This window comes from Apium graveolens, unplaced genomic scaffold, assembly GCF_009905375.1.
Source record: "Apium graveolens cultivar Ventura unplaced genomic scaffold, ASM990537v1 ctg749, whole genome shotgun sequence".
NCBI classification, from domain to species: Eukaryota; Viridiplantae; Streptophyta; class Magnoliopsida; order Apiales; family Apiaceae; genus Apium; species Apium graveolens.
This window is the reverse complement of record NW_027420367.1, coordinates 55,864-79,361: the sequence shown is the minus strand read 5'-3', so window position 1 is coordinate 79,361 and position 23,498 is coordinate 55,864. Positions and strand designations below refer to the sequence as shown.

The window sequence follows — 23,498 nt, the reverse complement described above, 5'->3', positions numbered from 1 at the left end:
TATCAAACATTATACACCTCTAAAACTAAGGAGTTAGACTACTCGAATAACATACTCGAATATGTATAAGATACACAATAGTAAAAAAAAGTAAAGCTCTAAAACTAAAGAGTAGTACCTCAGACTGAACAACGTTAGACTGAACAACAGGGGGTGGATAGGGGGGTCGACTGTGAAGCAGGGGTAGCAGTAACAGCAACCTACAAATGCATTGAGTATCAAACATTATATACACCTCTAAAACTAAAGAGTTAGACTACTCGAATAACATACTCGAATATGTATAAGACACACAATAGTAAAAAAAGTAAAGTTCTAAAACTAAAGAGTAGTACCTCAGACTGAACAAAATCAGACTGAACAACAGGGGGGCGGATAGGGGGGTCGACTGTGAAGCAGGGGGAGCAGTAGCAGCAACCTACAAATGCATTGAGTATCAAACATTATATACATCTTAAAACTAAAGAGTTAGACTACGCGAATAACATGCTCGAATATAAATAAGTACCTCAATCTGAACAAGAGAGAGACATGTACAGGGATAGCCGCAGCGTTAGGGACTACAGTCTCATCCTACATTAGATGTCAATAACTCGATCAAACTACATATAATTCGGTGTAGTAGACTACTCGAATAACTTACTCGAGTAAGTACCTGACGAGGACGTTTACTGGCTACCTGTGTAGGTGAATCATGAGAATCAGAAGCAAACTCCTGCAATAACACGATAAGATAACGATCATACACACATTCACATTCAATATAGTAGACTGGATTTTGGAATGACTTAAATGAAACGCACCTCACGTGTACGTTTATGCGGTGATGGTCAACTCACCAAATGGAAAGTGAAAGGTGTTAGTCTCTGGCCTCCACCTGCAATTGCATTCATACACAAACATCACAAACATTGCCGATGACGATTCAAATAAATGAGAAAATTGATTACAAATTAGTACCTTTCCACTAAGGCCGTTATCAAACGAATATCGTTTTGAGGAACTGAACGATTGTTCGTGAAAGCCGAGAAACCCCATTGGCTCAGCAACTCACGCTGGGGATCCGAAAGTATCCACTGCTGATGATTAGCTGTGTACTGCCGTACATCCAGCTTATCCCGCACACCTCCTGCCCATATGGCAGTACTAATATGATCATCCTGCATCGTCAAGAGTGATCCAACAATAGGCCCACACTCATTCTCCATAGTAACTGCAAAGTGCACAATAAAAAATACTATATAAACCCAACTTAAACACGAAACATTTATAGAACCGTTATTTTCTATTTTAAGTCCTACCGAAAAATCGGCATGACTCATTCGTTTATAAGCTAGCCACAACCAATCAAATATTTTATGTGTGAGAGGAGTGCTGAGTAAATCACTTCGTGTACCCCACAAATTCGAAACAACAGTAAAACCATCAAATACACAGAAAACTCTTTAGCAATAAAAAAACATAACTCGAAATTCAATAATAACAAATTCTCATCTACCCTTTTAGCAACCAACCAAGCATAAAATTGCAAACATATAAACACCCAAGACATGAAATACAGTAAACAATAATCTTGATAATTATACCTAAAGAACAACCACATTCAACCTAATATAACATCATCTATCATAAAAACACATGAAATTAAAGCATTGAGAATTAAAGACCGGGGAAAAACAAAGGAAGCAGTATTCAAGCCCCTGTTCCAGACAAATGATTCACTTATATCTAGAGCTCATTGCGGAAGTAGCAATGGGTCATTGCGGTAGTATGTAACTATGTGTATGTATACGTGTATGTATACGTGTGTGTAGATGATGAGAATCATACCTGAGTAGATGAATCACCAGAGTAGATGTTGAAATCGCTCGAAATCGCCTGAAATCGCCTGAAATCGCCTCAAATCGCCGGAGTAGATGAGAATTAGGTTTTTGTTATTATGAAATTAGGGATTTCAGGAAGAAACGGGTTAAACCCGGGTCTCGTCTTCCGCAATGACTCATTGCGGGGGTTGCAATGGGTCATTGCGGAGGCCGGGGTTATTCTGTAATTTCGCGAATTTTAAGTAATAGTTTGTTAAAATAAAGAATTTATTAATAGAAATATATAAATACAAAATAAAAATATAACAACCGAATAATAAATATATTAGGAATTTATGCATCAATTGAAATTATTTATATATTTATTATCTATTATTTTACAATTATTTAAAAATAAAACTAAATTATTTACAGCAATGAAGCATTGCGCAAGCCGCATTGAGTCAAAACTGGTGAGCTCCCGCAATGTAACAATGCGTAACCCGCATTGAAACAAAGATACTATGCTTCCGCAATGTAATAATGCGCCAGGTGGTTATTAGAACCACATGTCGTTGGGGAAGGGCGCCCAATTAAGATTAAGATTATATATATATATACTCCGTTGGAAATGAAATAATTTAGAACCATCTCTGTGTTGACCCTAGGGTTTAAACAAAGTCGACCTTCACACACCTCAGCTCAAAAACACAATGAAACTGGCGTGGCTCAGATCCCAAGACGGCGCCCACGACGACTCATTGTGGACTACTACGTGGGTCCCAGCCAGCGACGATAGCCCTGCTCTGCTGCTCACCGGTTCGCTTGACGAAACGGTTAAGCTGTGGAACCCGGAGGATCTCTCTCTCGTTCGTACTAATTCTGGTCACTGTCTGGGTGTTATATCGGTGGCCGCTCATCCCTCTGGAAAGATTGCTGCTTCCGCCTCAATTGATAGCTTTATTCGAGTTTTCGATGTCCAATCCAATAATACTATTGCTACTCTCGAAGCTTCCCCTTCTCAAGTTTGGCAATTGCAGTTCAATCCTCAGGTCTGGAACACGAATCTTCTCTATTTATGCTTCTCTGTGTTTTTTTAATGTGTTTATTGATATATTATCGGTTTAAAATGCTTGCTGTATTTGTTCCTTTATATAAATAACTTTGTGATTGAAATGTATTTATGTGTAAAGAGTTAACTTTTACAAAAAATGTTGAATTTTATTAGATAAGAATGTATCTTTGTGTATTTCTGTTATCTTACATGTGTGTTTGTTGAGTTGTGTTGTTTGGGTAACATTGCTGAGGAGTTTTTGCTGGCTAAAAATCTTATTATGCTGCACATTTTAAATGAATTAAAGTATATTAACTTAATTTGAAGAAAGTTGCCTGCTTGTCTGTTGTTTCAAGAGTTTAGTTATGTGGACCTTGAGTGTACTGTAGGCAGGTAGGTTACGTGTCCTTAAAAGAGTAAATATAAGTGTGATGTTATCACTTTAATCAAGCTGTTCAATATTTCACACGTAATGTTTTCAACCCTTGCATAAACCTGGAACCGAATAATATTTTCAATAAATGTGTTTCCTTTTTTCCCAGCTCGAAATTTCAAGTCAGGAGTTAGGACACACTGTTAAATATACCTCAGCTCCTTTGTTAATACTCTAGGTGTTTAGTAAATTAAAATTTTCAGTTCTTTTGTGCGTCTTTTCCCTTGAGAATTCATTCTCTTGACTATTAGGCAAGAGTTTATATGTGGTAACTTATTATAGCATGAGAAGCTCTAGTAATAAAAAAAAACATTTTTGTAGATGATCTGAATAGCACAATATTCTAGTTCTATTTGGTCCATCAAGCATTACATTAATCTAAAGAGGGTCCACGTAAGGGTAGATGAGGTTATTGTTAATATTGTCAACTTTTCGGTGAGTTGGATTTTTAAAACAAGTCATCCCTCAACGTGTATATATCCTTGGCGCCAAATACACCGGACCCTATTTGACAAAATTTAGGTTGTAAATAACAACGTTGCTACTTTCACAACTTGTCATGGGGAAACTGACGATCCCTTGGGGAGTCGCTTTGAAAAGAACACTAGCCATTGTTGATGAGTAGAACAGACCTGCACTTCCCACTTGTTTTTGAGAAAGGGAAACCTACTCTAGTATCTGCAGTGAGGATGAAAAAAGTTTTTGACTTTTGTTTATAACGTACAGGTCCCACTTGTTTCAGTCGGGCCCTATAATTTATTATTTCATATAGGGCCCAAGTTGTAAAGGCGGTCTACCACCATTACGGACTTATTTATTTTAATGATTTATTTCGATCGGGCCCTATAAGTTATTATTTTATATGGATTCAAGTGAAGTGTATGATGCTCCATTTATCAATACCAAGTGTCCTGCTTTTGGATTGTTTAATTGATCTTTCATTTTACGTTCAGTGATTCCTGGTTTTATGCATCAGTAACACCAGTTTTGTTAAAGGCGTGCATATTTCGCTTCGAGCTTAGGCGGAAGGTGTGAAATAAAAATATGCAATTTTGTACGATTTTGAAGGGCAAACTGTATATTGGGTCATATTTATTGGTGTCCATCCTGACTTTAAGCTACCTTCTAATCTAGAAACCTTTGCGATCTAGTTATTTATTGCTGAGCTTGACTGTAGCACCTTACGGAAAGCTTATCCATGTTGAATGGCTGTCATCTGTTCATGACACTCCCAACTGTATATCAGCATGTACTCTTTGCTTGTTCAGTTGTTTGCATCACTACTAGTTCTGAGTTTTTAACCTATGCTACTTTCTGAATGTCAATTTGCTGTCTGACTTCCAATTGAGTGGTTCCTAAAATGATTTTATGGGGATTGTGGGATTTACTTTTATTAAATATTATAAGGAAGCCAAATTGGTAAGTTGAACCGGACATACTGAATGGATAGCTTTAGATCAGATCATGTTACCTTAAAACACTTTAAGTATATGTTGAAGTTAAAATTCTGAAATTCTCTTTTTTTGCACACTGTGCTTATTAATTATGGCTGTACGAGAATCAAACTTAGAACTAAATTTTTTTTCTGTAATGTTCTGATGAATTGATTTAATACCATAGTGCAATAAATTTCCAATGTAAGCCTCTAGCTAAAATGTATGCATTTATTCTATACTACTATGTAAAATAGAGCTTTTACTGTCCATAACAGTGGAAAGAAGCATTTAAACTTGACAACTTAGTTTTACTGCTGGCTTGGGAATTTGTTTTGTGGATGAACACATGGTAATCAAGCAATACCTAAATATATACTACTATGATTTTACCGCACACGCAACATTTAGTACTAGAAATGATAATTATGGCCTTAATCAGTACGTCAATCACCATTATGCCTGTATATTACTTTCAAAGGTAATTATGATTGCTGATGCAAGACCTTAGTTGTTGCGTGTGATGGTTGCTTGATATTTTATATGACTGGTTACCTTCTTATTGTTCTCAATGTCGAAGTGCCGGTTAAAGGGATTTGTTACACACACATTTCTTATTTTGATTGAAAATCTAATTCACATACATTGTTTATTGTATGCAATGAGACAGGGTCTTATCATCTACATTCCTGGACATGATTAAAATTGTTTCATAAACCATGTATCTCACGCAAGTTACGCAACCAATTCAATTACTTTTCAGGGTACAGTTCTAGCAGTTGCTGGAGGAGGTAGTGCATCAGTCAAGTTATGGAACACTGCTGAATGGAAGCTGGTTGGTACCCTGTCAATACCTCGTCCTGAAGGTGTGAAGCATTCTGAAAAAAGCGGCACAAAGAAGTTTGTTCTATCAGTTGCATGGAGCCCTGACGGAAGACAGTTGGCTTGTGGATCCATGGATGGGACCATCTCTGTTTTCGATGTTGTTCGCACTAAATTTCTTCACCACCTTGAAGGCCATAGCATGCCTGTCCGATCTCTTGTGTTTTCTCCTGTTGATCCAAGAGTGCTCATATCAGCCTCGGACGATGGCCATGTGAACATGTACGATGTAGAAGGCAAGACGCTGTTTGTGTCCATGTCGGGTCACTCGAGTTGGGTATTGAGCGTGGATGTTAGTCCTGATGGAGCGGCAATTGCTACAGGATCAAGTGACAAGACTGTGAGGCTGTGGGATCCCAAGATGAGGGCTGCCGTGCAGTCTATGACCAACCACACAGACCAGGTTTGGGGAGTGATGTTTCGACCACCAGGAGGAACTGGAGTTCGGACTGTTCAGCTTGCAAGTGTATCAGATGACAAGAGCATCTCACTTTATGAATACTCATGAAGTTGAGCAGGTTTGCCAGTTAAGAAAATATAGATTGTAACAAAAAACGAGTTCACTGCATACCGTGATGGCAGTTGTAAAATTTGATGTTGAAATTGTGTTTTAAAAGGGGATTCTGTCCTGTCTTAATCTTCATTAACAAATTTCAGAAAATCCCTGTTTTGCTAATCATATATTTTCCTTTAAGGGGCATTAATTTATCAGTGAGCCAAAATATCCCAATAGCTCCCCACTAGTCAACGTCACAGGTATAGTTTCTAACCATTTTCTTGTGCAGAGGCTGACTACATTCTAATCCTAAGAAATCGGCAGCAGCAATTACTTGTTTGTTTTGTGCATTTTTCAGTTTAACAGTGTTCCTTTTCAGCAAGATTTGTACTTGGTGTTTTTGAAGGTGCTCATATATTTTCCAGAACATCGCACACCATATAAATTTATACATTCTTAGCTTGTGAACATGAAACCAAGACACTAGTGACATTTGTTTCTCTACGTACAAAACTTGATGCTTCTTATTCACTTACACATAACAAAACTGCAAGAATAAAATATAGTAAACCAGTCACAACAAGCTCTGCAGATTTACCACCTGTCAAGCCTGTTACTAACTAGGAACCTTGTTCAGATGCTTCATCAAAAGATCCATCACAGCCCCAAACTCTGCTTTTACCGTCACCGGAGGATTTGCATACCGGCATGCCATATCTTTGATGTCGTTTGAATGATAATCAATCTTTGCTTGCGTGAATTTCAATCCGTGAGCTGTACTAACCACAACAGTTCTATCAGTAGGCTTGATAACCCCTTTGGCTCTCAGCTTATTTAGAGCTGTAAGCGCAACTCCTGTATGAGGACATATAAACATCCCAGTTGAATCAGCTTGTGCCATTGCATCCATCAGCTCCTCCTCACTCGCTTCCTCAACAATCCCATTACAATTCTTTAACGCATACACGGCTCTATCTATCGACACAGGATCACCAATCTGTATTGCAGAAGCAAAAGTAGCATTTGCCTTCACCGGCTTAAACTCATCCCACCCTGACTTAAAATGCAAGTACAACGGATTAGCATTTGAAGCTTGAGCACATACCAACCTCGGAATACTATCAACAAGCCCCAACTCCTGACACATCTTAAACCCCTTATAAAACGCATAAATATTCCCTAAATTCCCACCAGGAACAATAACCCAATCCGGAACCTCCCAATCAAACTGCTGCAAAATCTCAATGGCAGCCGTCTTCTGCCCCTCAAGCCTCAAACTATTCAACGAATTCGCCAAATAAATAGGCAACTCAGCAGTAACCTCCCTAATCAACTTCATACAACCATCAAAATCCGTATCAAGACTCAACACAAACGCCCCATTGGCAATAGGCTGAACCAACTGTGCCATCGAAATCTTATCAGCAGGCAAAAACACAATGGCAGGAATCCCAGCAGCAGCACAATACGCTGACAAGGCAGCAGAAGTATCACCAGTAGAGGCACAACCAACTCCAACAACAGGCCTGTTCATTTTCCGCAACCGATTAACCTGACTAACCAAAACAGTCATCCCCAAATCTTTAAAACTACCAGTATGACTAATTCCGCAATGCTTAACCCATACATCATTCATCCCTAAATATTTCTTCCCGAATCTTTCAGCCCAAAACAAATTAGAATTGCCCTCAAAAGCACTCACAATATCATCGTCATCAATCTCAGGCAACACCCATTCTTTCTTAGACCACACACCTGACCCATAAGGCCAACTTGTTTTCCCCACTCTCGAGTCAAACAAGGCTTTCCAGTGCTCCCCGCTAAACTGTTTCAACATGGTCATATCATGTTCAACGTCTAGAAGCCCGCCGGAGCTACTCCGGTAGATTATTTCATCCAAAGAATACGATTCTTTTTCAGATGGGTCGGCGTTAAATGGAACGTATTTCGCAGAATAGTTATGGGTTTTAGAGTTGAGACGAGCTTCGTCGCGAATGTTCTCGTCTTTTGCTCGCCGGTGGTGCGTCGGAGTTGGAGTGGCTGCCGGCGGGGAGTCATTGTTGAGTATTTTACGGGGGTGAAGTGTTCGATGGGATTTATTGGAGACGAGAGAGAAAGGATAACGGTGAAATAACGGTGAGGAAATCATATTCCGGCAAAGTGTGGTGGAGATAGGAAAAGAGGTGTATATATATAGACTATAGTGCTATAGATAATGTTGACGAATCATAGTCGCAAGCCAACAGTCTGTTACAGTGAGAGGGACCTCAATTTTTTACACGTACTAGCGGCAGGCTGACTAATCTCCTTCTGTTTATTTTTTTTTCTATATATACGGATTTTTGAGCACATGTTTGGTCGGTTTTCGCTCGATTATGTTCCACCCGGTTGTTGATTTTAATTTTTTTTACAATTCATTGATCACACTTTCTTAGCATGTATACATGGACACACCGTATATATATTACCTGTGTTATATGGTCGATTTTCGCTAGAATATGTTCCACGCGGTTGTTGATTTTAATTTTTTTTATCGTAAGAAACCCGCAACCGCTACCCTTCGGGTGTGCACCGGGTAAACCCCATGTGCTCACGCAAGCCTGCAAACCACGTGAACTAAGATAAATCGCACTTCTCACGCAATAGCCTTCAAACCACGTGAACCAAGATAAACTGCACTTGAGCGACATGCGCTGGTTCAAAAGTCATAATCATAAATTCTCCTGCCGTGGGATTTGAACCTGTGACCAAGTGGATAGTTATCCCCTCTTTAACTAGACACGACAATTTTGGACACGACACGACTTACACGACACGAAAATTTAGTGTTTGTGTTTGTATTTTTAGTACACGACACGAAAATACACGGACACGAAAATACACGAATACGAAAGTACACAACCAAGATTTAGTGTCGGTTTTGTGTTTTCCCTTCAAATACACGACACGACACGAAATATACGACACAAATATATATTATAATAAAATATTAATATTTATAATAAATATATGCATATTTATTTTTAAAACAATTACCTAATTTTATAATATGTATATAAATGAAATCTAAATATATATAATTTTAATATATTTCGTAAATTTGTTACCTGAAAACATATTTTTATTTATTTTTCTATTTATTTTAATTAATATTAATATTCGATTTTACACGAAAAACATAACACAAAATGACACGATACGAAAGTACACAAACACGAATGTACACGAACCCTAAACATGTCGGTTTTGTGTTTGACCTTAAAGTACGCGAAACACGAAAATACGACACGAAAGTATACGAAACGAAACGAACGAATTGCCATGTTTATCTTTAACCAACTGAGCCAACCCTTGCGGGCAGATTTATAATATTTCATGTCATTTTAGCTAGGATTTTTTTTAAAACATCCAATTTTAAAAATATTTTTTTCAAAGTATTTTGTTAGATACAATTGATGATATCATCAGAAACTATCAGAAGTTCTTATCAAGACTTATATCTGCATTTACTGAAGAGTAATGTCATCAATACTTATATCAGTACTTGATAATCAGCAGATGATGTCATCAGGATTTGTCACTTCAGTAGATATTCGACGAGGAAAAGGAAAGTAGGATTCCAAAGCGGTGAAGGACTTTATCTCAGAAGCAATCATACATGTAGTTGTGCTCTATATAAAGCACATATTAGGTTCATGCTATAAACATTGCAAACATTGATATATCTTTCTCATAACCTAAAAGCTCTCAAGGATATTTGTTCATCCTTTCGAGAGAGTACGTTTGTAATCAGTTTTTGTCTGTTAATATAAAAACTGTTGATTATGTTGAAACTTTGTCGAATTGATCGCATAAACTGTATTCACCCCCCTCTATAGTTGATTACAGACCTAACAATTGGTATAAGAGCTTGCTGTTAACATACGAACAGTTTAAGATCTGAAAATCAATCAATAATGTCAGACACAGAATCCAAAACCACCACCCCCAGCCACATCACAGATTAACAGCAACATGAGTAGGTATGAAGCAATCAAGGTGCCATTCCTGAAGATACATGAATATCCAATCTGGAAAGTCAAGATGTCCATGTGTTTGAAAGCCACATATCTTGAATATCTAAACATGATTTATGATGGTCCTCATGAACCAATGAAGGTAGTTATTTCTGTTGCAGGAGAATCAGAGAAGATGTTTGACAAAGACAGGAAGGACTACACTCATGAAGAACTTTCATCTATTATAAAGGATACTAAGGTCAGACACATATTGCACAACAGTCTTGATAGTGTTATGTCCAAGAGGGTTATTGGATGTAAAACAGCAAAGGAAATATGGGATGCTTTAGAGGTAAAGTGTCAAGATAAAACTGCTATCAAGAAGAACAGGAGGACAGTACTTACTCAAGAATATGAGCACTTTGACTCAAGAGATAATGAGTCCTTAACTGAGATCTATGAAAGACTTATATCTCGTCAATAAGGAGTATGATTTGGAGAACTCAAACTTGAAGTTCCTACTTGCTCTCCCTGAAAAGTGGGACTTTAAGGTCACATCAATAAGGGATAACTACGAACTTAGTGACACACCTCCAGATGAGATCTATGGAATACTAAAAACTCATGAACTAGAGATAGAGCAAAGAAGCAAAAGAAAAGGATCTAAATCTAGACCAGTAGCACTCAAAGTTAAAGAGAATCCAAAGGAGAAAGTTAGGAGAAAAAGCTACTCCAAAGTAAGAGCTATAATTGCAAAGTCAGATACCGAATTATTAAACTCTGATGATGACTCAAATACTGATATTGAATCAGATACTAATAGTGATCATGACAACAATGAAGACATGGATCAAATGGATGCACTATTGGTTAAAGGATTCAAGAAGATGGTCTAAAAGAACTTCAAGAAAGGTAGAAGATTTTCCAGAAAATGATCTAGTTCCTCAAACTCTGATAAGCGGAACAACAAAAGAAATAATGATTGGAAGGAATCAAGATCTGGAAAACTTGATAAGTCAAAGGAGAGATGTTACAACTGTGAAGGAATTTGACACTTTGCAGTTGACTGCAGAAAACCCAGAGCTGAGAAGAAACAAGCCTTGATCTCAAAGAAAAAAATCTGGGATGATTCATCATAATCAGATAATGGAGTCAATTATGCTCTCATGGCAAATGTTGATTGTAGTGACTGAGAATTTCGCAACGTGATTAAGTGAATAAAGTATAATTCTGTGTTGTAATTATAAATTATGTGAATAAATAAAGGGTTAAATGATTTTGCTGGTTAATTTTCTTTATTGTATAATAGTAACTGGGAACGTAAAATGACCCGTTCCAGTTTGATGAATCAACTCAAGGGATAAGCTGTGTTATCGGGTTGTTAGGATGAACGAAACCCGACTTAAAAAGATGATTAATGTATTTAAATGTGAAATATGTGTTATTGTGTGAAATGAGGAATGTATAAGTAAATATTATAATCCAGTAGAGGTGCCAGTTGGTATAAAAGTTTGATTGTAAAGCGTGTTCGAAAACGCTCAGCGTCAGGCCATCAGACATGACATGATCTGTCACGCGAATAGTTAATATGATTGAAAGGGGAAATTTTATGACTGGTTGTGTTATAATGTGTCACATAATATGAGAATACATGTTATTGCTTGATAATGTGCTTGAATACGTGCTTTGTTTATTTTTAAAACAAATAAAAGGGAATTATTTGATTTAAATAAGATTTATTGAGCCTTTACATATTTTTATAAAACTATCTGAGTATGGTAAAGTCACAAAATTTGTTTTTTTATCGTTGAAATAATCCTAGAGACTTTACAAAAATAATAGATGAGATTATTTTGTGATCGAAACATTTTACAATGATTTTATGGAGTTAAGATGCTATTTTTAGCATAATCTTGTAAAATCCATATTAAATGAACCGTTCGCTCAAAAATTATTTTTAAACATATGGCTGAAAAGCTAATTTCGAGATCTATGTTCTAAAATTTCTATACCTTTTATTTCTATATTTTCTGAGAGAGTTATACGTTATTTAAATTCGTTTTTAGATTGAGAATAAAAGAAAAGAGAAAAGGAAAATCAAAATATGGTGTAATGACCATATTAACCCCAGCCATTCTAATATATACTCCCCCCCCTTTGTCCCTCAGCCCCGTTTACTCTCTCTCTCTCTTCTCTCAAATTCTCTCATCTCTTCTCTCTCTCTCTCTCTCTCCTCTCGATACAACCTCCTTCTTCCCTTGATTTTTATGGATTCTAAAAGACAATAAAGTTGATTTTGGATTTGTGGATGATTGTTTTTAGGAATTGTTGGATAAGTAGATTAATTTGTGGGTTATAAGTTTAAATTGGTACATCATGTTGTATTTTCGAATATCCTTGAATTGTTTTAAGATAATAAGTGATTTTTTTGATTAAGATGATCATGAGTAGTTGCTACTAGAAATCGTGATATAGTTAGATAGATTGATGGATTAAAGATCAAATTGATGTTTGCATGTGATGTTTCTTGGAAAATTCGAATGGTATAAATCGAATTTATAAAAAAATTAAGTTGAATTATATGCTTATATGTTGCTTATGTGTTTTCATGGATTATAGTGATAGACTTGGATGAAATAGTGATTGCATGTCAAGATATGGTGTTGCATTTGACAAGATTAGAATTTAAAAGAATTGTTTGATTTCTTGTTTGTGTTTTGTGATTAAGCCGAATGGATTATGGTTTGAAAAAGGATTGATTCTAATTAAAATGGTTGATTTGATTCTAGAATTTCACTAAGTGAATGCATGTTAAGATATTAAGAATTGTTTTGCTACTTGTTTGGTTTTGGTTCGAATTATGAAGTTTAAAAGAAAGGGTTGAGTCGTTTCGATTCTAAGATTGTATAGTTGGTCGTTCGACTATAATATTGAGTTTTAAGTGAAGTGTGTTATTTATGTGTTATATGAGTATACTTGTAATTACACTCGTAAGATTAAAGTTAAGCGTTAGAATGAATTGGGTTAATTTTTAAATGTTCCGGGAACGTCGAGTTAGGGTCTTGATTTTTGGATTATAGATTCGGAGCGTGAAGGCATTTAGGCTATAAAAGGGAAAGGTATTCTAGGTGGCAGTAGCTCAAACCCCGTAAAGAAGGATAGCAATTTCAGGCAAGTAACTCTGCCTACTTGTATAAATTGATTATAGAGAGGATATTGATGATGTCATGATAGAGTAATGATCCTTTATTAACACTTGTGACAACCTGTCATTGATTCCTTGAACCACCCCGATATTGTTCTTGTAATGATTTGATATGTTTATTGTTCAAACCTTTATAGTAACCCTGTTGATTCATAAACTCCCTTGCGTAATATTTCGATTAACCAAAATCCCTCATTCCTTTGTATACCTTATTCTGTAATGATCCTTAGAACTGTTTTGATTCCCTAAATGGTATACCTTGTTTAGCATTTGATCAAGATCCTTAGTATTGATCTTTACCAACCTTTGATTCGTTCACTATCTTTGAATTCTTAAAATTGAACTTAAGAATGATTTTCGACTTGAAAGAGTCGAAATGATTACATATCCTTGGTAATGATAAAACAAATATAGTCAATCTTTCCTTTTCCAACACAAGGTTTTCCATATGAATTCCTGATGGATTGAATTGAGATGTAAGAGACTAGTGGGACTAGTCTAGTCATATAAGAGGCTAGCGGGGCTAGTCCAATTTAAGGCTGAAATTATGCCATAGGTATCTTAACGACCAGATAGAGGTCGGTACGGGCTGATCACCCGTATTATTATTTATGAAAGTTAAAGTAGTCCAATTAAGGGTTCCCTATCACTTTATAAAGAGTAATTGAATACATTTCTCCTAGCAATTGCTTTCTTGAAAATGAAATGATTTAAAATGAATTGAGATCAGTTAATTGTGTTATTGTTGAGCATATAGCTTTGAGAACCCTGATTCTTATCCCTGATATTGTTATTAATCCTGAAATTGATTCCCAGAGTTGAATAGATTCTTGCTTTCCACTTGAAAGATCCATTAAGATCCTTCTATTGATTTGTGATGAATGTCGGATTTCACCCTTTCATAACCCTTGAACCTTGAAAGTCCAAAACCCCTTTTCTCGATACCTTTGTTCACCCAAAGATGGAAATCTTCCACCTAGAGAATTAAAGTAGAATGCCTTAAAAGCTGTTATGGTTATTTGATATTGTTGCATCATAGAACTGTCATATAGTTACTTGCTGAGCTTTTTGTGCTCATATATTTTGCTTTGTTCTAACCATGATAATTAAGCAAGAAGATGGCCAGACTTAGGCACACTGCTCGTAAGAGCGTACCTGGTGGCCCCTACCGTGGCGTAGGCTTCCAGATGCCAGAGCAGGTAGTTGCAGGATGTGTGAGCAAGCATTTTAGTTAGAAGGATTGTAAAAGATATAATGGGTTATCTGTCGGTTCCAAGTCGGGATTGATTATATATTAATTTAATATTATTTTGGGTTGTATTATATATTATCTGGTTGGTAGTTGTAATCTTGTCTCAAAATTAATCCTGTTTAGATCCTGTTAATAGTTAATCAGGGTTTATGCTTTAATTATTGTTAGTTTAATGGAGTGTGGATCCTCATTTCCTAACCCCGAGATTGAGGGCGTCACAAGTTGGTATCAGAGCTACAGGATCTAGTCCCTGAGACAAGTTAGGATAAAAAGGGTATTTTGGGTATATATATATATCACACGAGAGTGTTCGACTCATATAGAGTTGAGTTAGACTATTAAGTTTAGTCCAAGGGAAGTGAATAGGTTAAAGTGACAACTAGAGTTAGGGTGTGAGTCAATTGGTAGTCTTATTTAACCCTAACGCTGTTTCTTGGTTGTTGTTTTGTGTTTTCTCTCAGGACCCCGGTAGTGGTAGTGATTCTGATTCAAAGGTTAGTTTGACCGGTACCCCAGTGGACTCTATTCCACCCTCTCCAGAGGAGCCTGTGTATGTTAGTTCTGACTGTTAGGGCGGAAAACACGCGCTAATAATACACGCAAGTATCGCCTTCACAAGTAATATAGAATACTTTCTAGTTCGTTCCCACAGAGACTCAGACTAATTATGTTCAATTAACACTTACTCACCAATATATAATTACTTCTCAATGTCAAAACAATAACACTTAGATTTTGATTAACTAATTATTAACTAGAATTAACTACGAGAATTAAGCACTTAATTGACACTTGAATTAACAATATTAAACACACATGAGATCAGAACTTCATTACTACTTCCTTCAATAATTATTGTTATTACCCTTAGCATTTAACGATGATGATATTAATCGAATAACACAAAACTGATAAAAGCCAACTTTCATTGTACTAATACCATTCTACCAAGCATCCACAATTAAGATAGAAGTTGAATATGCATCAATTATGTTGAGACCCTATATGTCTACAAAATTTGACAACATAATGATTTAAGCACAAGTTATTCCTTATGATTACACAGGGCAAGTAAAATGGTTAGAGTTGCCCACTAATCATGCATACACATACATGAACCTATGCTAGCATGGCAAGTTCTAAACCTCAAGATCCACTGTCGCTTCATAAGAGATTAACACCCTATCTTATATGTTCGCGACACACATAAGACAAATAAGCACAACCAATACTAGATATCATACAATCATCACACACTAAGGTATTAAACAACTAACTAAAGAATTCCATAGCAAATCCGTTACGACCCCATGATCACGATTAGCCCATGATTGAACTCATCGTCACCATGGGTTCATATGAAAACATGATAAAAAACACACGAGAATAACTAAATAAAATAATTATATTAAACCAGAGTACGTCACAAGAGTAAATAGGTTCAAAGTAAAGAAAACTAGCATCCACTGTTACAAAGAAATAAAGAATCACAAGAAACTATGCTTCCTCTTCGTTGCGATGTGCTAAAACGGTCTTCTTCCTTATCTCCTTGCTCCTCGATTGATACCACGATTCAACACACGTGAAACGTCTCTGAAAACTACTTATATAGAAGCCCCACAAAACCCAACTATCTTAGAAGTTGGAAGCTCAACAGAATTAGGAGTCTAAAAATCAGTATCTTTTTTTACGCCCCTGAGCGGCCGCTCAGCAATCCTGAGCGGGCGCTCAGCTTCCTGAGCGGTCGCTCAGCAGAGCTGAGCGGGGGCTCAGACCCTTTCTGGAAATACTCTGTTTTGCTCCCGTTCTTTGCTGCATTCTGCTCCTATCTTCCCACTCGCAATGCCAAACACATACTGAGGCTTATTCTTGATGAAATCTCTCCACAAATGCAAGTAATACCCTGAAATGCACAAATACTAGAAAAACACATCAAATACACAAAATACTTGATTTCAAGACATCAATTCAAGCCATTATAAGACGTTCTAAGTGGTATAAAATGCCACTTATCACACCCCCAAACTTAAATCGATGCTTGTCCTCAAGCGTCACACACTCAAAAATAAAAAAAACATGCATGAATGCAATCTATATGAAATACAGCGATCCCCCTCACTATGACTAAACCAACCAACTCATGAAATCTCAACAAATGCAATTAGGCGAATAAAGATCAATCAAATCATGCAAACTAACATGCAACCATAAACGTTGTGTGTGCGGATGCTTAACAGATATGCTTCACAACTAGATCAATTATCATAACTCGACTATCCTCAAGGAAATCACACGATTATACGAAGAATAAATTTCTAGGCATAAAATGACTTATAATACTTCAAGATTACTGGAGCTTATTACGGAATAATGCTTATTATTTAACACAACAATAATGCTTATTTGACCATGTAATGAGTGAGGTCCACAAAAGACTTATGCAATGGCATCCATTTAGCGAGCGTTAGGTTAGCGGATCCCAGACTATAAAAGCCTTAGGTCACTAGGCACAAAGTCCCCTAAGAACTTAATAACTCGAATACCAAAGAGCCCACTCGTGATCAATTATGCATTAACTCTTTTTTTTTTCTTTTTTTTAATATTTTTTTCTAAATTTCTGAGCAAGTGCGTTTCGCTCCATCTTGCTCAACCCTAGACTACTCGCATAAAAATACAAGCCGGCTACTAGCCATTTGACGCCTAGACACTCTTGGCAATGAATTCCAATTTTTTTACTCCAATTTTTTTCTTTTCATGCCTTTTATCACTAAGAACCTATTATAAATTCTAAGCATAATCAATAGATTAACCTCAAAAACATCAAACCATGACACCAATCTAGTCCTTAAGCATTCTCTAAGACTTAGTGAATTACAAGTGTTTCTAGCATGCACGTCAACCTACAAGACTCAACATCACTCTTACACTCTCACTACACTCGCATCAATATCACAAATCAATTGGTAAAGCAACACAAAAGGGATCATGGTAAATGTATGAGCTAAATGACACGATAAATAAAGCTATAAAATAAAATAAAAAAACAAAAGAAAACTATATGGCAAAAATATGCAGTTATATGAATTAAACTATCATGAATATGTAACTAAATGATACACACACAAAATATTCCTTAACTACCACCCCCAAACTTAAAATCTTCACTGTCCCCAGTGAAGGTAGTAGAAAGGAACACAGGGTATACCTACTCGGAGAAATCATCATCATCACTCTCAGAGGGTGGAGTATCAGGAGGCGGATACGCAGAGTCCTCACCAAAAACGGGCCACTGGATGTCAGCTCCAAGGCCTCTAAAAGCAGTCCCAAGTGCAAGGGTGAGCTCCTGAGCAAACCTGCTCTGCGTCTCGTACATGGCATCCATCCTCCTCGACAGCCTCCTATACTGGGCATCAGCCATCCCAGCACCCTCCTGAGCTCTAGAAGAGCCTGCCTCATCATGCCCCGGTCTCGCCATGGTAGCACCAGCTGCTGGACGCCTTCCTGGAAGACGATAACCCAACCCATGCTCCTCGGGCTCTCCACCAGTCCACTCCTGCATCGCATTCAGAGTCCCGGAATTAATGGGAGCGGCCGACATCTGCAACTGCTCATGAGAAGGCCACTAAACTCCCACTGCTTGGCAAAGCTTTGTAACTGTAGATGCATAAGGGATGTTCATGTGCTTCGCTCCCCTCAAAACTTCAGAATTTCTTGGTAGATGAACTCACTAAGGTCCACATAGTACTCCTCATTCAAAATACCCCATAACAACTGCTGTATTCATATTAGGAGGCATTATATTACTGACAAGATAGTTCACAATATCTGCGAACCATTGATCTTCCTCCTGAACTGCGAACAACTGCTCATCCGGAAAAGATTCGTTGATCAATGTCTTATCAAGTGAAGTAGAATCAGGATTCTCCAATCTAAAGAGATGGTCAGCTACTTGATTCTCAGTACCTTTTCGATCCTTGATCTCTAACTAAAATCCTATAGCAAGAGCACCCAACGAATAAGTCTAGGCATCGAATCCTTCTTGGAAACCAAATAGCGAATGGCCGCATGATCAGTGATATTGTCACCTTTGTCCCAAGCAAATAAGATCGAAATTTTTCAAAACCAAAGACTAGAGCCAAGAGCTCCTTCTCAGTAGTGGTGTAGTTCATTTGAGCTCCATTTAAAGTCTTACTAGCATAGTAGACAACATGAAAGAGATTATTCTTGCGCTGCCCAAGAACTGCGCCCACCACATAATCATCGCACCACACATCATCTCAAAAGGCTCTGTCCAATCAGGTGCCGTAATAACTGGTGCAGTTATCAAACTCTTCTTGAGAGTCTCGAATGCCGTCAAGCATTCACCATCGAATTTGAAAGGCACATCCTTCTCGAGCAAGTTGCATAATGGCTTTGATATCTTCGAGAAGTCCTTGATGAAACTATGGATTCCTTTCACATAAATAGGTGGTGGAAGATTTTCAATGACTCCCACCTTGGCTTTGTCCACCTCGAGACCCTTGCTAGATACCTTATGCCCAAGAATAATGTCTTTACGCACCATAAAGTGACATTTTTACCAATTGAGCACCAAATTAGTTTCCACACACCTTTTGAGCACCGCACGAAGATTTTTCAAACATTCATCATAGGAATGTCCAATTTTTTAATACAAGAAATGACCATAAGCAAACGTTAGGGTTCAATTGGTTAAAGTCTAGTTTCTTAAGCGACCGTGGTTTAATTCCGGCTTATGTTGTTGTTCATAGGTTACCGGACCCACTCTAAGCTTAAGTCTACCCCGGAGCACTCAGGCAAGTTTTCTACCCGTTATACTGTTGTTGTGATGTAAATATATGTATATGCATTATCTTGTGATAAGTGCATGATTGTTATTAGCAAATTTTGCGATATATTGGAGCATGCTGATATGGTATATATGCATGTCTGTTTCGTAATCTTGATATCTAATTGTTGATTCAAATGCTTATAAGTTGCATAATACCTATGCTAGAGATAAGCAGTAGTTGCGTATACTCTAGTATAGGGGACCCAAAGGTGAACATTTTCTAAACCGGGAGTCGATGTTCCCGAGTATAATATATATATATATATATATTTATTTATATATATAGATATAGTTTTCAAAACTATTAATCGAATAAGGTTTATTCGATAACTTTATTTTAATTAATGAATATTATTTTGAATATTCATTCGAGTACTTATGACTCCTAGACACTCTTAGCAATGAATTCCAATTTTTTTACTCCAATTTTTTTCTTTTCATGCCTTTTATCACTAAGAACCTATTATAAATTCTAAGCATAATCAATAGATTAACCTCAAAAACATCAAACCATGACACCAGTCTAGTCCTTAAGCATTCTCTAAGACTTAGTGAATTACAAGTGTTTCTAGCATGCACGTCAGCCTACAAGACTCAACATCACTCTTACACTATCACTACACTCGCATCAATATCACAAATCAATTGGTAAAGCAACACAAAAGGGATCATGGTAAATGTATGAGCTAAATGACATGATAAATAAAGCTATAAAATAAAATAGAAAAACAAAAGAAATCTATTTGGCAAAAATATGCAGTTATATGAATTAAACTATCATGAATATGTAATTAAATGACACACACATAAAATATTCCTTAACTACCACCCCCAAACTTAAAATCTTCACTGTCCCCAGTGAAGGTAGTAGAAAGGAACACAGGGTATACCTACTCGGAGAAATCATCATCATCACTCTCAAAGGGTGGAGTATCAGGAGGCGGATACGCAGAGTCCTCACCAAAAACGGGCCACTGGATGTCAGCTCCAAGGCCTCTAAAAGCAGTCCCAAGTGCAAGGGTGAGCTCCTGAGCAAACCTGCTCTGCGTCTCATACATGGCATCCATCCTCCTCGACAGCCTCCTATACTGGGCATCAGCCATCCCAGCACCCTCCTGAGCTCTAGAAGAGCCTGCCTCATCATGCCCCGGTCTCGCCATGGTAGCACCAGCTGCTGGACCCCCTCCTGGAAGACGATAACCCAACCCATGCTCCTCGGGCTCTCCACCAGTCCACTCCTGCATCGCATTCAAAGTCCCGGAATCAATAGGAGCGGCCGGCATCTGCAACTGCTCGTGAGAAGGCCACTAAACTCCCACTGCTTGGAATAGCTTTGTAACTGTAGATGCATAAGGGATGTTCATTTGCTTCACTCCCCTCAAAACTTCAGAATTTCTTGGTAGATGAACTCACTAAGGTCCACATAGTACTCCTTATTCAAAATACCCCATAACAACTGCTGTATTCATATTATGAGGCATTATATTACTGACAAGATAGTTCATAATATCTGCGAACCATGGATCTTCCTCCTGAACTGTGAACAACTGCTCATCCGGAAAAGATTCATTGATCAATGTCTTATCTTGTGAAGTAGAATCAGGATTCTCCAATCTAAAGAGATGGTCAACTACTTGATTCTCAGTACCTTTTCGATCCTTGATCTCTAACTAAAATTCCTATAGCAAGAGCACCCAACGAATAAGTCTAGGCGTCGAATCCTTCTTGGAAACCAAATAGCGAATGGTAGCATGATCAGTGACACTGTCACCTTTGTCCCAAGCAAATAAGATCGAAAATTTTCAAAACCAAAGACTATAGCCATGAGCTCCTTCTCAGTAGTGGTGTAGTTCATTTGAGCTCCATTTAAAGTCTTACTAGCATAGTAGACCACATGAAAGAGATTATTCTTGTGTTGCCCAAGAACTGCGCCCACCACATAATCATCGCATCACACATCATCTCAAAAGGCTCTGTCCAATCAGGTGCCGTAATAACTGGTGCAGTTATCAAACTCTTCTTGAGAGTCTCGAATGCCGTCAAGCATTCACCATCGAATTTGAAAGGCAAATCCTTCTCGAGCAAGTTGCACAACGGCTTTGATATCTTCGAGAAGTCCTTGATGAAACTATGGATTCCTTTCACAGAAATAGGTGGTGGAAGATTTTCAATGACTCCCACCTTGGCTTTGTCCACCTCGAGACCCTTGCTAGATACCTTATGCCCAAGAATAATATCTTTACGCACCATAAAGTGACATTTTTACCAATTGAGCACCAAATTAGTTTCCACACACCTTTTGAGCACCGCACGAAGATTGTTCAAACATTCATCATACGAATGTCCAAAGACGGAGAAGTCGTCCATGAACACTTCGACATTATTTCCAATCATATCAGAGAATATAGCCATCATACATCTCTGAAAGTGGCAGGTGCACCACATAAGCCAAACGAAACTCTGCGAAAAACAAATGTGCCAAATGGACAAGTGAAGGTAGTCTTTTCTTGATCCCCTGGTGCAATACATATCTGATTATACCCCGAATAGCCTTCCAGAAGACAATAATACTCATGACCGGCCAACCTGTCAAGCATCTGATCAATAAATGGAAGAGAGAAGTGATCCTTCCTCGTGGCCTTGTTCAACTTTCTGTAGTCCATGCATACCCTCCATCCTGTGACTGTTCGAGTGGGGATGAGCTCGTTCTTCTCATTTGCTACCACAGTAATACCTCATTTATTAGGTACACATTGCACGGGGCTCACCCAAGAACTGTCAGAAATAGGATATATGATCCCTGCATCTAGCCACTTCAGAATTTCTTTCTTCACCACTTCTTTCATGATAGGATTAAGTCTTCGATGTTGCTCCACCGTTGGCTTACTATCTTCCTCTAGCAGAATTTTACGCATGTAGTACGAAGGGCTGATCCCCTTTATGTCTGCTATATTCCATCCGATAGCCGATTTGAATTCTCTCAAGATCCTCAAGAGCTTGTCCTCCTCACTACCTGAAAGGTCAGATGCAATAATAACAGGTAAAGTAGATGCATCACCTAAAAAAGCATACCTCAAGTGTTCAGGCAATGGTTTAAGCTCCAAAGTAGGTGCTTCTCAATAGATGGTTTGAGCTTTCCTTCAACATTTTTGAGGTCAGAAGTACCAAGAGATTCAAATGGCATGTAATAACCCCAAAAATTTTGAACTTTTTGTAACCCTTATGAATAGTGATTTTGTTGATTATGCTGAATAAGAAAACTTTTCATGCCACACTATGTAGGGGTTCTTTTATTGATATTCCGAGATCTTATTAGTACTCTATATGGTATATAAGTGTATGTAAAGATCGTCAGAATCCAAATTCGAACACTTTGATTTTTCCCGAAAACCCACCAGATACAGAAAGAATTAAGTATAAGGTAACATGATTAAAAGGATTTTAATTCAAGGATTATAAGAGAGGATCATAAAAGGAATATAAAATATTGAGAAAGGTTTAAGAGAACCTAAGTAATGAGATCCCGGGTATGATCCCTCAAACGATAAATGAGTCGTAAAACAATTAAACGACAGGTAATGCAAGAGAGATTAGTGCAAGGATTAAGGATGATAATCAAGCAACTAAGCAAGGATTAGCATGAAAGATGCTTCCACCACCAAGTGATGACAAGTGGCAAAAGATGAAGTCACTAGGATGATGTCATGCTTAGTCATACTCCACTCACTTTAATCAACCAACATATCATCCAAATATCCCATTCACTTCATTTTTCCACCATAAATACATTCAAAAAATAACAAACCCTCCCAAGAACATTTCTCTTGGCTTCTTCACTATTTTTAAGAAGAAAAATTCCAAAAATCAAGATCCAAGCTTTGTTAATTTGCAAGGTAATTACCCAAGGTTCCTTATGATTAGTTATGGCTATCCTAGAAGTTTAAGCCTCCAATTCTTCATGAATCTCTTCCAATAAATCAAGGAAGAAGATGATGAATAGTGTTTTCAAGATTACTAACTTTATTTTCTTTGATTTCCTTTAAGATCCAAGCATTCCTAAGCTATCTCAAGGCTTCTTAAGGCTTCCTGGCTAC

The 23,498-nt window shown here is 37.4% G+C and overlaps 2 protein-coding genes across 2 annotated transcripts; one reads left to right on the top strand and one right to left on the bottom strand.

Annotated features, from left to right (window-relative positions):
• Positions 1-2,433: 2,433 nt before the first annotated feature.
• LOC141704153 (WD repeat-containing protein VIP3) lies at positions 2,434-6,265 on the top strand. The gene is made up of 2 exons (XM_074507468.1): positions 2,434-2,854; positions 5,486-6,265. Exons 1-2 carry the CDS (start codon positions 2,516-2,518, stop codon positions 6,110-6,112), a joined length of 966 nt encoding a protein of 321 aa, XP_074363569.1. The 5' UTR covers positions 2,434-2,515; the 3' UTR covers positions 6,113-6,265.
• A 252-nt stretch (positions 6,266-6,517) lies between these two features.
• Positions 6,518-8,406, bottom strand: LOC141704152 (threonine synthase, chloroplastic-like). Its single transcript, XM_074507467.1, has one exon. It carries the CDS (start codon positions 8,247-8,249, stop codon positions 6,717-6,719), a length of 1,533 nt encoding a protein of 510 aa, XP_074363568.1. The 5' UTR covers positions 8,250-8,406; the 3' UTR covers positions 6,518-6,716.
• Between the last annotated feature and the right edge of the window lie 15,092 nt (positions 8,407-23,498).

What these genes read in the sequence shown, in the direction of transcription:
- LOC141704152 (XM_074507467.1), bottom strand. Translation starts at nt 8,249, where the DNA reads ATGATTTCCTCACCGTTATTTCACCGTTATCCTTTCTCTCTCGTCTCC.
- LOC141704153 (XM_074507468.1), top strand. Translation starts at nt 2,516, where the DNA reads ATGAAACTGGCGTGGCTCAGATCCCAAGACGGCGCCCACGACGACTCA. An exon ending in AATTGCAGTTCAATCCTCAG is followed by an intron (nt 2,855 to 5,485) that starts GTCTGGAACACG and finishes ATTACTTTTCAG; the next exon opens with GGTACAGTTCTAGCAGTTGC.